Here is a 13,877-nt window from a genome sequence, read left to right as displayed (position 1 = left end):
TCCGTCATAGATCATTTTCAAACCTAGCCATTTATGCCTGCTTAACCAGACAATGGTTTATGACCGAAATTAGAACCACTCAGCTAAATAGAAAACTACTGAAAGTTTTCACCATAAATTTCTGCTCAATGACTACTCATTCTGTAAAACGGAGTAATTGCACACTGATGGACTGTAAATGTTTCTTTTGTGACCATGTAGGTACTAACGCGGCAAGAGGTGTAGCTCAGGGATGCGTGGGGCAAGATCTGGGTGAATGACGTGCAGAATGGCAAGTTGAAAAATTTATTAATTAAAAACGAATGGTAATGAGATGGGGAGCTATTAATATCAATGGGGGCTACTCTGGGAAGAAGGTAGAGCTGGCAGAGGCTGCAAGTAAGATGGGACTGGACGTTTTAACTGTTAGTGACATTCGGGTAAGGGGGTGAAAGAAGAGGAAGTGGGAGAATACAAGGTCTACCTGTCAGGAGTCAAAGCAGGAACAGCACAATGGGGTGTAGGGCTTTACATCAGGAAAGAAATGGAACCCAGCGTAGTTGCAATAAGGTATGTAAACGAACGACTGATGTGGATAGATTTGACAGTGTCTAGCAATAAAATTAGGATTGTGTCAGTATATTCGCATTGTGAAGGGAGAGATCAAGATAAGATGGATAGTTTTTATGAGGCACTCAGTGATGTAGTTGTTAGAGTAAAGGACAATGACAGTGTCCTGCTCATGGTTGATTTTAACGCCAGGATTGGAAATCGAACAGAGGGGTATGAAAAGGTTATGGGTAAATTTGGAGGGGATATGGAGGCCAACAGGAACGGGAAACATAAGAACATTCACCGGTATACTTGGGAAGGCAGGGGAACCAGATCTGTCATTGACTATATAATAACAGATCAGGAATTCAGGAAGGCTGTGAGAGACACACGTGTATTCAGGGGATTCTTTGATGACACCGATCATTATTTAATCTGCAGTGAAATTGGGATTGTGAGGCCGAAAGTGCAGGAGGTCAGGTCTATCTGTGGGAGGATAAGAGTGGAGAAACTTCAGGATAAGGAAATCAGGCACAAGTACATAACAGCGATCTCAGAATGTAGTCAAATACAGTCATTGGAAATGGAATGGACAAGGTACGGGGACACAGTACTAGAAGTGGCTAAAGAATGTCTTGGAACAGTAGTGTGTAAAAGTGGGATGAAGCAAACAGCTTGGTGGAATGACACACTCAAGGCAGCCTGTAAAAGGAAAAAGAAGGCGTATCAAAAATGGCTACATACTAGAACTCAGGTAGACAGAGAAAGTTATGTTGAAGAAAGAAACAAAGCCAAACAGATAATTGCAGCATCCAAGAAGAAATCTTGGGAAGACTCTGGAAACAGGATGGAGACTATGGGTCAAGCTGCTGAAAAACCATTCTGGAGTGAAATTAGCAGTCTTCGACAGGGAGGTAAGAAGGAAATGACAAGAACTTGGGACAGGTCAGGAAAACTGCTGGAGAATCCTGTGGATGCCTTGGGCAGATGGAGGGAATATTTTGAAGAGTTGCTCAATGCAGGTGAAAATGCGATCAGTAATGTTTCAGATTTCGAGGTAGAATGGGATAGGAATGGTGATGGAAAATGGAAATAGGATCACATTTGAGGAAGTGGAGAAAATGGTCAAAAGACTGCAGTGCAATAAAGCAGCTGGGGTGGATGAAATTAAGTCCGAACTCATCAAATACAGTGGAATGTCAGGTCTTAAATGGCTACACAGGATAATTGAAATGGCCTGGGAGTCGGGACAGGTTCCATCAGACTGGACAAAAGCAGTAATCACATCAATCTTTAAACATGGAAACAGAAAAGATTCTAACAACTACAGAGGTATCTCTTTAATCAGCGTTGTGGGTAAATTCTTCTCAGGTATTGTTGAAAGGAAAGTGCGAGTATTAGTTGAGGACCAATTGGATGAAAACCAGTGTGGGTTTAGGCCTCTTAGAGGTTGTCAGAACCAGATCTTTAGCTTACGGCAGATAATGGAGAAGTGTTATGAGTGGAACAGGGAATTGTATCTATGCTTTATAGATCTAGAAAAGGCATATTACCGGCTTCCTAGGAGGAAGTTATTGTCTGTTCTACGAGGTTATGGAATAGGAGGCAAACTTTTGCAAGCAATTAAAGGTCTTTACAAGGATAGTCAGGCAGCAGTTACAGTTGACGGTAAATTGAGTTCATGGTTCAGAGTAGTTTCAGGGGTAAGACAAGGCTGCAACCTATCTCCACTGTCGTTCATATAATTTACGGATCATATGTTGAAAACAATAGACTGGCTGGGTGAGATTAAGATATGTGAACACAAAATAAGCAGTCTTGCATATGCGGATGACTTAGTTGTGATGGCAGATTCGATTGAAAGTTTTCAAAGTACTATTTCAGAGCTAGATCAGAAATGTAAGGACTTTGGTATGAAGATTAGCATCTCCAAAACGAAAGTAATGTCAGTGGGAAAGAAATATAAACGGATTGAGTGCCAAATAGGAGGAACAAAGTTAGAACAGGTGGACGGTTTCAAGTACTTAGTGTGGTGGCACCGCCAGGCACCACACTTGCTAGGTGGTAGCCTTTTAAATCGGCGCGGTCCGCTAGTATACGTCGGACCCGCGTGTCGCCACTGTAAGTAATTGCAGACCGAGCGCCGCCACACGGCAGGTCTAGAGAGACTTACTAGCACTCTCCCCAGTTGTACAGCCGACTTTGCTAGGAAAGGTTCACTGAGAATTACTCTCTCATTTGCCGAGACGATAGTTAGCATAGCCTTCAGCTAAGTCAATTGCTACGACCTAGCAAGGCGCCATTTATCCTTTGCTATGTATCTAATGAAGCATGTACAGTAACAAGACCAATGTTCACCAATTGTGGATTTAAGTTAAGTATTCCAGCAGCTACGTACTTTTCTTTATAGCATTCATTACGTATCCTGTTTCAGATCTCACGCCAGCCTGCGTGAGTTTAAGCGCGTGCCTTTCGGTTACCCGTCACTGTGGACTGGCTGTCTTGCCAGTCCACAACACTTAGGATGCATATTCTCACAGGATGGCAACATAGCGGAAGAACTGGAAGCGAGGTGTAGCAAAGCTAATGCAGTGAGCGCTCAACTACGATCTACTCTCTTCTGCAAGAAGGAAGTCAGTACCAGGATTAAGTTATCTGTGCACCGTTCAATCTTTCGACCAACTTTGTTGTATGGGAGCGAAAGCTGTGTGGATTCAGGTTACCTTATCAACAAGGTTGAGGTTACGGATATGAAAGTAGCTAGGATGATTGCAGGTACTAGTAGATGGGAACAATGGCAGGAGGGTGTCTACAATGAGGAAATCAAAGAAAAACTGGGAATGAACTCTATAAATGTAGCAGTCAGGGTGAACAGGCTTAGATGGTGGGGTCACGTTACACGCATGGGAAAAGCAAGGTTACCTAAGAGACTCATGCGTTCAGCAGTAGAGGGTAGGAGGAGTCGGGGCAGACCAAGGAGAAGGTACCTGGGTTCGGTTAAGAATGATTTTGAAGTAATAGGTTTAACATCAGAAGAGGCACCCATGTTAACACTGAATAGGGGATCATGGAGGAATTTTATAAGGGGGGCTATGCTCCAGACTGAACGCTGAAAGTCATAATCAGTCTTAAATGATGATGATGATGACGATGATGAAAATATACAATTGGTTAAGAAAGTAATTTATTGAAACAAGTATATCTGGGCAAAATAGTAGCCAAAAACACACAATTAGCTAATAAATTGATTTTATGAACCCAGCACAGAATTGGTACAGCAAAATCATCATCTCCTTCCAAGGATTAGGTGTAATAACTCTTTCCGGTCTCTGTCATCCATCTCTTGCGAAGTCTATCTAGTTCTCTTTTTCCAGTCGGCCGATATTACATTGTATTTTTTGGCAACCTGTTTCCTGTCATTCTATCAGCACTATTCGTCCACTACCTTCTGTTCTCTTCTACCTTGTCATCAACAGAAAAGATTTTTTAACTTGATACTATTTTTTAATTCCTTATTTTATCCTTTTTATTAGAGACTCCTACATATCTCGAGAACTTCATCTCTGCTGCTTGTATACTTGATTTATCTTTTCTTGTTACTGTCCATGATTCGGAACCATATAGCAGAGAAGGTATAGAAACTACTTTAGAGAAATTCCTATATGTATCTTTTCTTGTTTTCCTTCCCAAAGTTCTCCCAATTGTTCCGCAGATACATATTAACCTGCCCCTCAATATCTTTGTCGTAGTTACATGTAATGTCACTTTCTAAATAGCTGAAGTGTGATACATGTACTAAAATTTTCTGTTTCATTATTATTTTTGATCTGACTGGACTCCTTTCTTTGAAAGCCGTTATATTTCAATTATTTGCAGATATAGTTAAATTGTAATATATTGCATTTTGACTCAATATTTATACTGCTTCTCTATGTACATTATCTTTTGTTTCCTGCGTAACAACAGAGCACAACAAATTTCGCTAGAAGCTACTCAGACGGAGTGCACACATGGGATACAATCGTCAATGCTTAATTTGCGCATTGGGCATTTAACTGATTAAATACCAAAATAGTTCTTATCATCTGAAAAATAAATACCATTAGTAGCATTCATGGGACAACAACTACAATTCTTACGCTACCCATTTCGACCTGTGGCTATTATATTCCGTGCAACCGTGCCACAGCCCTATGTTTAACGATCCAACGCCGCGAGAAGTTACTGTAAGAAATTTACAACGAGTGTCTGAAAGTTAATATCGTACAAAGTAGGAGATGCACTCACACTAGAAGTGTTGAAAAGTTAATATTCCGACAGCGAAACATGCTGAGGTTATATTTCAACAAATCACTATCGTAAGGAGTTCCACGTATCTTCTGGAACATCTCGGCAACGCGTTAAATATGAAACAACTAAAATATTCAAGACAGTAACAATTACAAAACTAATTCTTAAACAACAATAATAGAATTCCTCCTATCATTCTTCCCGGATATCAGTGTGGTCCGCAATATTAAATCAGTCAGCATATCAAACATCAACGGTAAACATCAGTAAATGTATGACTTCTTAGACTTGGTGACTCTCGATCTTAGCGCCAACCCCACACGGTAACAAAACGTTCTAAATTACAAGCCCCAGTGTCTAAGTAGTTAGGTGAGTAAAGACCATTGTCAAAGTGGAGGAGCCACCAGTGAGCTCTAAAGGAGTTGCTAATTTAACTGAATAGTGAGGCTCGAAAAAGAACTTTAAATAGCAATTACTGAAATAGGTTCCGGTGAATTCAATATTCCTTTCATTGACGTGGCTCCATAAGGAAACAACTCCTCTCCTTGTGATATAACGGTGTTCGTTTAGTCCACCACGGTATCGTATTTCATTCAAATTCAAACAACAGTGGACTTCAATGCGGAGTCTGATACCGATGCCACTCAACGACCAGCAGCCGCAGCCGTTGGCAAGCCAGAGTACAACACTTCCCGTAGCTGTGCCTGCTAACTGCGTAACTGCGCTGCTCCCCGACTCAGAACATACTGCCCATTTCTCCCTGCTCCGGACACGTCCTCGCGGAATGGACTACAGCTGCTTCCACCACCCCGAGCCAAAGATGCTCGAATGTGCCGAGAAGAGACACGGAAAGCAAAGTAGGAAATGAGTCATTTCTGTGTTATAAATGCACTCTTTGTAATTATGGAAGTAGTAGGGGGAAAACACAGATAGCGATAAGTTGACTACGACTCGCACAGAAACTAGAAGAACCTAAGAACACGAAAGGGTGTAGGCAGTTGAGAATGGTGTGTCTATCTCTGAAGTTGTTCAGTCTGTACACTGGTCTCCTGAGCAAGCAGGAAAGGATAAATTTTGAAAGGTATTTAATGCGAAACGAAGAAGTTGAGGTATACTCATCGTATTGTAATTTAAAAATCAGAGTTCATTCCAACTCACAGGAAGTCATGCAATGAAACTTAAATAATACCTGCTTTCTCTCAGTTTATATAAATCTATTAGGGGGCAATCCAATCAGCTGTGTGAAGTTGTGTGAGGGTAATGTCCCTCAGCACCCCGTAGGACCATGATAATTTGAAAGCGAATTGCAAAATTATTTAGTCGAGATATCTTTGTGGAATAAAAAGAGAAAATTAAAAACAATGAAAAGTATGAGGTTCTCCACCATCCGAGCACTAGAATATACGTTACACGAAAATTTACTGAACTAAAGGTCTAGGGATTACAACTGCGAACAACGTAAACAGAAACTATTACAAATAAAGTATCCAGGGGAAGGTCAACTAAAGTCCGCGTTTTATTGGTAGAACACTTCAAAAAGAAATCAACTGTAGAAGATGTCTGTACCACGTCTTTCTTTCCTCTACCGGCGTACTGCCGCTAGGCATTAGATTCTTACCAGATAATGTTGATGGAATACATAGAAAAACTTGAAATATTGGCTTTAGTTTTGTATTACCATGAAATGGATGACACAATTTCGTGAATATGATAAGTTAATTGAGGGTGGCAATGCTCAACACTAAGTGATTTTGTCCACGAGATCTTTTCACAACAGTTCAGTCACCAGCTTCCTCCTATGAATGACGGTATAGTTTCATTGGCTCCCAACTACATTGGGACCATCATAAGTCCTGAGATCGCCTTTACACTGAAAAATTTTTGTGTTTATTTTTCCCTAGGCCCTTTAGAGAATGGAACGGTCAAGTAACTGTCTGGAAGGGGTTCTGTGCCAAACGCCTAAGAGCGAATTGCAGAGTAGCCATGTATATATATGTTTATGTAGATGTGGGTGCTGACTTAAAGGATCAAACAAACGGAATGCATGCTGTCTTGAAAACAAGACATACGTTAAAAAGATCAGACAATCCTCAGGGAATCACGTTTCGCTATGGCATACTAAAAGCGTGGAGTGTTGCCTTGTACGGAATTAAAACATGAACGATAAACAGGTAGAGCGTAGAGGATTTCGAAATGTGGTAGCAAACGAACGCTGAGGTTGAGATTGATAGATCGAATAATGAATAGAGAGATACTGAATTCATTAATCTGCGTGAATGAAAATTAAAAGCACCGCTTGAGTAAAAGATGGGATCCGTTACAGATACTGCGAAATAAATTATTCACATTCTAGACATAGTATTTGATACGTCAACAGAGGAGAGAAGTATTGCTATCGACTGAATATTTATGTTTTTGTGGTTATTTTGTCCACATATTGTCGTAGCATCATGTAGCAAAATTTAATCATTTTTAAGGGAGCAGAGTACGTCTAGTGGTCACATATAATGAGTAGTATGTAATCACATATATCATCACTGAAAAGCAACCGTAGTGGCATCAGTAACGACCCCCTTTTCCATACCTCTTTGTCATCCTTAAGCCTGTAGATAACTGGTTCATTCACTTGCGGAAAGAATTCGTTACAGCTCCGCACTGTTCAGTAGATGAACCCATCCACTATGTGATTGGACGAAAGACTTCACATGAATCTGTTTCCCACAAGAAGTAACCAGTAGCACTGGTATTCATACCTGGATAAAGGCGATCCATCCTGTTCCTTCACCGAAGTCATAGGTCGTCTGTTCGGTATTTTCTAGTTGTGTTTTTTAGTAGTCCAGTCCCACGACTTGTCTGGTCCAGCCGTCAACACGACTCCACACAGTGAAAGCTTCTTCATTTGCTAGATTTGCAACCTAAATCCATTTGTACGTCCATCCTTTTGACTGGAGAGAAGACATCATAGATACAGGCAGTCTGCGTAAACCAATTATGCTGGCAACAGATGCATCGTATATATGGATCGTCAAAGCCCCTTCCACATCCACTAAAGTCTGAAGATGGTGCACTGAACCGCCGAAACTGGTAGCTACACAATAAATGACACCATAAGGACGGCTGTAGATGTTTCATTTACTTACAATACATCCATTTGATACTGCTTATTGTGTTCATCGCGTGGTCTCCCTCTATGATTTTTACCCACCACTCTTGCATGCATTACGAAATTAACACTTCCTTCAAGGCTTAGGACCTATACTGTCAACCAATCCGTTGTTTTGCAATTAATTTATATTTCCTCAAACTCGATTCAGTATACCTCAATTATTTTTACGCTCTACCCATAAAATCTAGAGCGTCCACCTGTAGCAACGCGTTTCGAAGGCTTCTATTGTCTGGTTTTCAGAACTGCTTACCTTTCAAGTTTCATCTAGAAGACTTTATTTCATGGAAATAACTCTACACTGGATTCACTGCAGACAAATACCTTGAACTTTCAAGAAAGTCTTCCTAAAGCTTAAATTCCCACATTTCACCTCTGCAGAAGCTTCGCTCAAGGTAAATATTACCACAATGGGTACACTGCAGAGAACATTCAAGTAAGATTTCGTGGTGATTAGATTTATTTTAGATGTACTTAATTTTCTTTTTCAGATGTTCATATCGTGCAATACACAGTCTGCATTTTATATACTTTTTTTCTGCAACATTGGCTGTTTTGCTACCCGTACAGTAAACCTCATGAACTACTATCAGCGTCTCATTTCATAATCTATTTCTGTCAGTACCTTAAAGTTCTTTTTTCTTCTCCGTTCACACTAGTTTCCTTTTCAAATTTCTTCTCGGTTTCCTTTACTACTTGCCCAATTTACATACTAAATAACATGTGGGATCCCCTCTCAACTACTGCTTGCCTGTAACGTCCTTCGACAATTACAATTACAGTCTGGTTTATTTACAAATGTCAAATGATATTGCAGTCACTGGATTTTCTTAACTACTACCTTCATAAATTCTCTATATCTATAAAGGCTATCTACATAGGTTTCCTTTCTGTAATCTATCTTCACAGATAAATCATGGCACCAGTATTGCGTAGAATGTTCCCAAACTTCTCTGAAATCCAAACTGATCTTCCCTGAGTTCAGCTACTTCAATTTTTTTTCAGTTTTTCTAAACAATTCGTGTCAGTATGTTGGGAGCATGACATAATGAACTGATGGTTCTTGGGAACTCGAACTCTGAAGTCTTCTTGCAGTCTGGAGGTATTTCTCCTGTTTCACATAACTTGCACTTCAGGTGTAATGGTTTAATCATGACTGGTTCATCGAAAGATTTCAATAGCGACAAAGTCATGTGCTTTCCTATTTTTTCAAACTGGTTACGAAACTGTATTCCACAACTACCAGCCAGTAAGGTGGATGTGGCGCCCGCAACAGTCGTCATCACGTACCCTTTTCCCTGACTAATATACTTGTTGCACAGTGCACCCTTGTAATTCGCAGCATGAATCTCGACATTGCAATCTTTACTTTTACTAAGCACATATACTACTCTTCCCATTAAACACTTATTGATTGTTTTGAAAACTTATTCCCTTTACCAAGAGATCTTCAGGTCTCTTCCCTCCCATTCTTTTGCTGTTCGGCCAGCCGTTATTTTGAAGGCCTCTAAAAGAAAAAATTCATAAAATAATTATTTCCCTTCACTAATAACTTATATTACTTCCTTTCTAATGAGATCATTGTACATTAATTTGGTACTATTGTAGTTTAATTTCAAGTTATCCTTAAACATGCTCTCTTCCGGGTATTGTTTCCACGTTCAGAGTTTTCTTAGTTAAAGACTAGCTGTGTATTGTCATCAGCATATAGAATGTGGTTCAGGCACGTCAGTAAACGAAGGCAGTTCGTATATGAGACTTTAACATTTGAAGAACGACAGGGGAAATTGATGGGCGTCACCTTTCTGCCGAAAACGAGATGAGTGGCAGTGCATAGCTGAGGAGTGACGTCACTGTATAGTAACGGCCTGAAAATTATACATGTACGGGAATAATGCTGGATGCCAGTTTAGGCGTACGAAAAACTGATGACTTTCATTCCCACATGTTTCAGAACTTTTATTGTTTCCAAGCTCTGTTGGCAGCCCTGTTGTTATTGTTGTTAGTCTCTTGTTTTAAAAATGATTATTTCGTGGCTTCAGTTCGCAAGCTACTGGTCGTTGTCATTGCAGTGGTGTTTCTGCTAGGGCTATGGAAAGTGTGGAAGGTGAAGTAAATGACATTCGAAATTGTTCTTGTGCAGAGAAGTCTTCTAAGATGAGAGCAGCCCAAGGCACAATGTTGGCGGTTGTGAAAACTATGTGTTTATCATCTCTTGAGCTCGGTCGAAACTGTAAGTGTAAGAGATTAAAATGTTTTGAAAATGTGGGTCCTGAACATAAATCAAAAATTTTTCAAGTATTTGAAGAAATAGAGGGCAGAACTACAACTTAGCTGGAATGATTCTATGAACCCATAAAGCAGCGTAGTTCTAGACAAGATCTGGAGCTGCAGTTTCTATGAATTGGTTTATGCTAATGAAATGTGTGTTAGAGATGGTCAAAAGGTGAACAAGATACCAGTTTGTGAAAGCCTTTATTGCTGTAAATGGTATCACGTCGCGAGAAGTACGGACTTTGCAAACACCATGTAGACTCTAGGTGCAGCACTGAAAGATATTCGTGGAAAATACTACCATATACATAAAAGAAAAGGGTCAGAGGTGTCTGAAGCAGTTAATAACCACATTACATCTTTCACATACAGGCCAAATCATTGAAGCGAGAGTTTAAGTCAGAAATTGTCCCTCCTTCAGATCTGAATGTTAGAAAAAATCATCATCTGTACAATTGAAAGGGGTTACCTGATGTATCTAATCGAAATTTATTAAATTCTAAATTCAACATAAAATTCAGTTTTTATAGATGTGATATCTGCAGCATTTCAAGCAGAAATGAGTCATTACCCACAGGTGAAAGAGCACTACAAATAAAAGGGCAAAATGAAACTTCAAAGCCGGCCGCGGTGGCCGAGCGGTTTTAGGCGCTTCAGTCCGGAACCGCGCGACTGCTACGGTCGCAGCTTTGAATCCTGCCTCGGGCATGGATGTGTGTGATGTTCTTAGGTTAGTTAGGTTTAAGTAGGTCAAGTTCTAGGGGACTGATGACCTCAGCAGTTAAGTCCCATAGTGCTCAGAGCCATTTGAACCATTTGATTTGAGACTTCAAAGAGAAGAAATGCAGCTAAAGACAGAAAATGATGTATACAAGGTGAAAGCAGAAACGTTCTATAGAAGAAAGAAAGCCCCAAAATCATGGCCACGGAAAAGAATGATTATGAAGGTATTGTGACAAATTTTTAGAAAAATGCCAAATATATCCACTAGTGACGTGTTTTATAGGCACTAATTATCTCTGTATTCCCTTGACATTCCTGTTCTGTCTCATAGTGACTTTTCTACTGTTGTCAAGAGATCATAGGAGGAAAAGGATATGACGAAGTTATATTCGTGTTGCACGACTTCACATTCACAAATATGGCACGTGATTTTAAGCACCTGGACATATTCAGTGACGCGTGTGGCGGGTGGGATAAAAGTTATCTTGTTTTCAGATTCATACATTATGTCGTCGATAACACAGGAATATTGAACTCAGTAGGAACAATGTTGTCGTTATGCCAATGTAACATGGAGTGTGCCCCTAGTACAGCCTTCATTAACAGTAAGACACCTGGTGAAAGTTGTGAACACTGGCTGCGTGACTTTTCTGAGATTACAGTGAAACCTTCCACCTTTTTAATTCGTGGAGATAAATCAAACACCTTTCAGATTTTGGACCTAGTTTCTTTTATCACCTCTGTATAAGGAGACTGTGGACCAATCAGAAAAGAAGAGAATGGAAGTGTTTCGGATGTGGTGGTACGGAAGACTACTGAAAATTGGATGGAATGATACAGTAAGGAACAAGGAAGTCTTCCCCAGAATAGATGGGGAAAGGAATACTGTATATAGAAAACTGTAGAGGCAGAGTGGAATATATGCAGCAAGGAACTGAGGACGTACATTGCAAATGTGCCAAAGAAAGTAATATGAAAGTCACTTTCTCCCATTCATCCAGTCTATGAGCTTTTGTGTCAGCTGAGGTGGGCCCTCTTGTGCAGTAGCATGGGAGAGTTCATTAATGGAGCAGCCTCTCCGTCTCCCATTTCCCCGTGTTGAGGAGACACCTACTGGGCTGTAGCTGCTGAGCAAGAGTCTACAGAATGCTCCCTTCCAGACTGTTTATAAAAAGACAAGATGGATAATTACATTTCACATTCTTAAATTAAAATGAAGACTGGCTTAATGCTTTCTATATTAATCGTTCGTTACGTGACTTGTCCAAAAAGAACAGACATTACACATATAATTAATGTGATGACGACCATCTGATCAGTTTAGATGCACACCACACTCGAGCTCTTATGGGAATCGTTGAAATGCCGCGAGGAACGAGGATAATGGGCAAGGGAGACTACATTAGTAGTGCGTGGTATAAGATGAGAATCTATGACGGACGGGAGGCGAGCTAGGGTGGCCTGTGCAGCTGCAATGACCACTGCGTCCGGATGGCCTAATAGCAGTTTGCCTTAAGCGTAGCGGCGAGGACGTCATGTTTGCGTCCCGTCTGCAGTGTTCGCGAGCGCGAACAGTTTGTTTAGAACTTCGCCGCCGCTTAGGGCTACGACAGTTGATAGACGTGCCACGGCTCAAGTGTATCGAAAAGACACGATCAAGTTCAGTTTTCAGTCGAACTATGCACGATCGGGGCTTTTGAAATTGAGTTCATCCTTCGTGACAAATTTCACCTTCATCCCAACTAAAGCAGACATACACCATTCTATCAGTAGTAGCGTCGATCATGTAAGAATCACAACTGATGCCGTCTGTCATGACGTGCTGTCCAGACACGCCAGCATCCTGAAGTTGAAACACGCTGACGGACTGGAGCAGTCATCGTCTATCACGTGGAGTTCTGGCTATGCTCTCTGCGCATCATCGAACTACCCTTTGAAGTGCCACCTGGTGTTAACGTTGCTCTCTCACATTATATGGAAACGTATCAACCACGTAGTCGAAAAATGGAATACGTTCACAACATATCCGTCCTTAACGGAGTCAGGTACGTGAAGATGAGGCTAACAAAACATTTGTCGTCATATATCAACGTTGGTAGCTGCCGAGAAATAATAACGTATTACGGACAGCCACACACGTGTTCCGGGAGTTGCCAGGAACGTCGCGTCAGGTCGACGTGTGACCCACACCGTCACTTATTCGCAGCAATGAGGCCAAAATCTTCGCCAGACGAAGGAAAAACTCGCTCTCCGAAAAACCAGATTCCGACACCGCGCCAAGTACAGATCTGAACAATGACGTGCCAAAGGCAGAGCAACAGCAGAAGGCCGTCACACAAAGTCCGTGCCAGCTCAAGCTTTTGATGGGATGGACGTAAAGGGTAAGATTGTGCCAACTTCTGCCTTACGGAAAGACAACCGCATTCCGGTTCTGTGCCAGACGTCCGCAAGCAACACAAGCTGCGCAAGCATAAAAGCGACGTCGGATACCCTCCGATGACTGTCTCTTATGAACATCAACTATTGAATATGTACTCTTGCAGCCAACGAGAACAAGGCGCTACACAGCACAGCACCTACTTCCTTCTCCCAGCCAAGTCTTAGCCACACGAGCCGACCTCTGCAGCCGACCCTTTGCCGTAGATGCCTCCGACCCTGCAATAAGCCGTTACGGAAGATACCTCCTAACAACCACAGCCCGCTCATAGCTCTTGTTGGACTGTACTGATGGCCGACGATGAAAAGCATGAGGGTGCTCACCATGCTACACGGGGACAACGACTGCAATCGTACGAAGTCGTGCTTGCCTCAAAGCTCGTGAGTCGTCTGCGCACCTTTGTAGCTGATGGTGACATTCCACAGAGGAGATGTAAATCAGGTCACTGTATGCACCCAT

General features: G+C 41.3%; 1 protein-coding gene across 1 annotated transcript in view; it reads left to right on the top strand.

Annotated features, from left to right (window-relative positions):
• The window catches only part of LOC124788694 (general transcriptional corepressor CYC8-like), a 112,366-nt gene extending 99,007 nt beyond the window's left edge, over window positions 1–13,359 (top strand). Inside the window, exon 3 of the mRNA XM_047255975.1 lies at window positions 13,188–13,359. Coding sequence (XP_047111931.1) covers window positions 13,188–13,359 — 172 coding nt within the window. The remainder of the gene's footprint in view (window positions 1–13,187) is intronic.
• The last annotated feature ends 518 nt before the right edge of the window (window positions 13,360–13,877 follow it).

This window comes from Schistocerca piceifrons, chromosome 3 (assembly GCF_021461385.2).
Source record: "Schistocerca piceifrons isolate TAMUIC-IGC-003096 chromosome 3, iqSchPice1.1, whole genome shotgun sequence".
In the NCBI taxonomy this organism is placed as follows: Eukaryota; Metazoa; Arthropoda; class Insecta; order Orthoptera; family Acrididae; genus Schistocerca; species Schistocerca piceifrons.
This window is presented reverse-complemented; position numbering and strand designations above follow the sequence as displayed.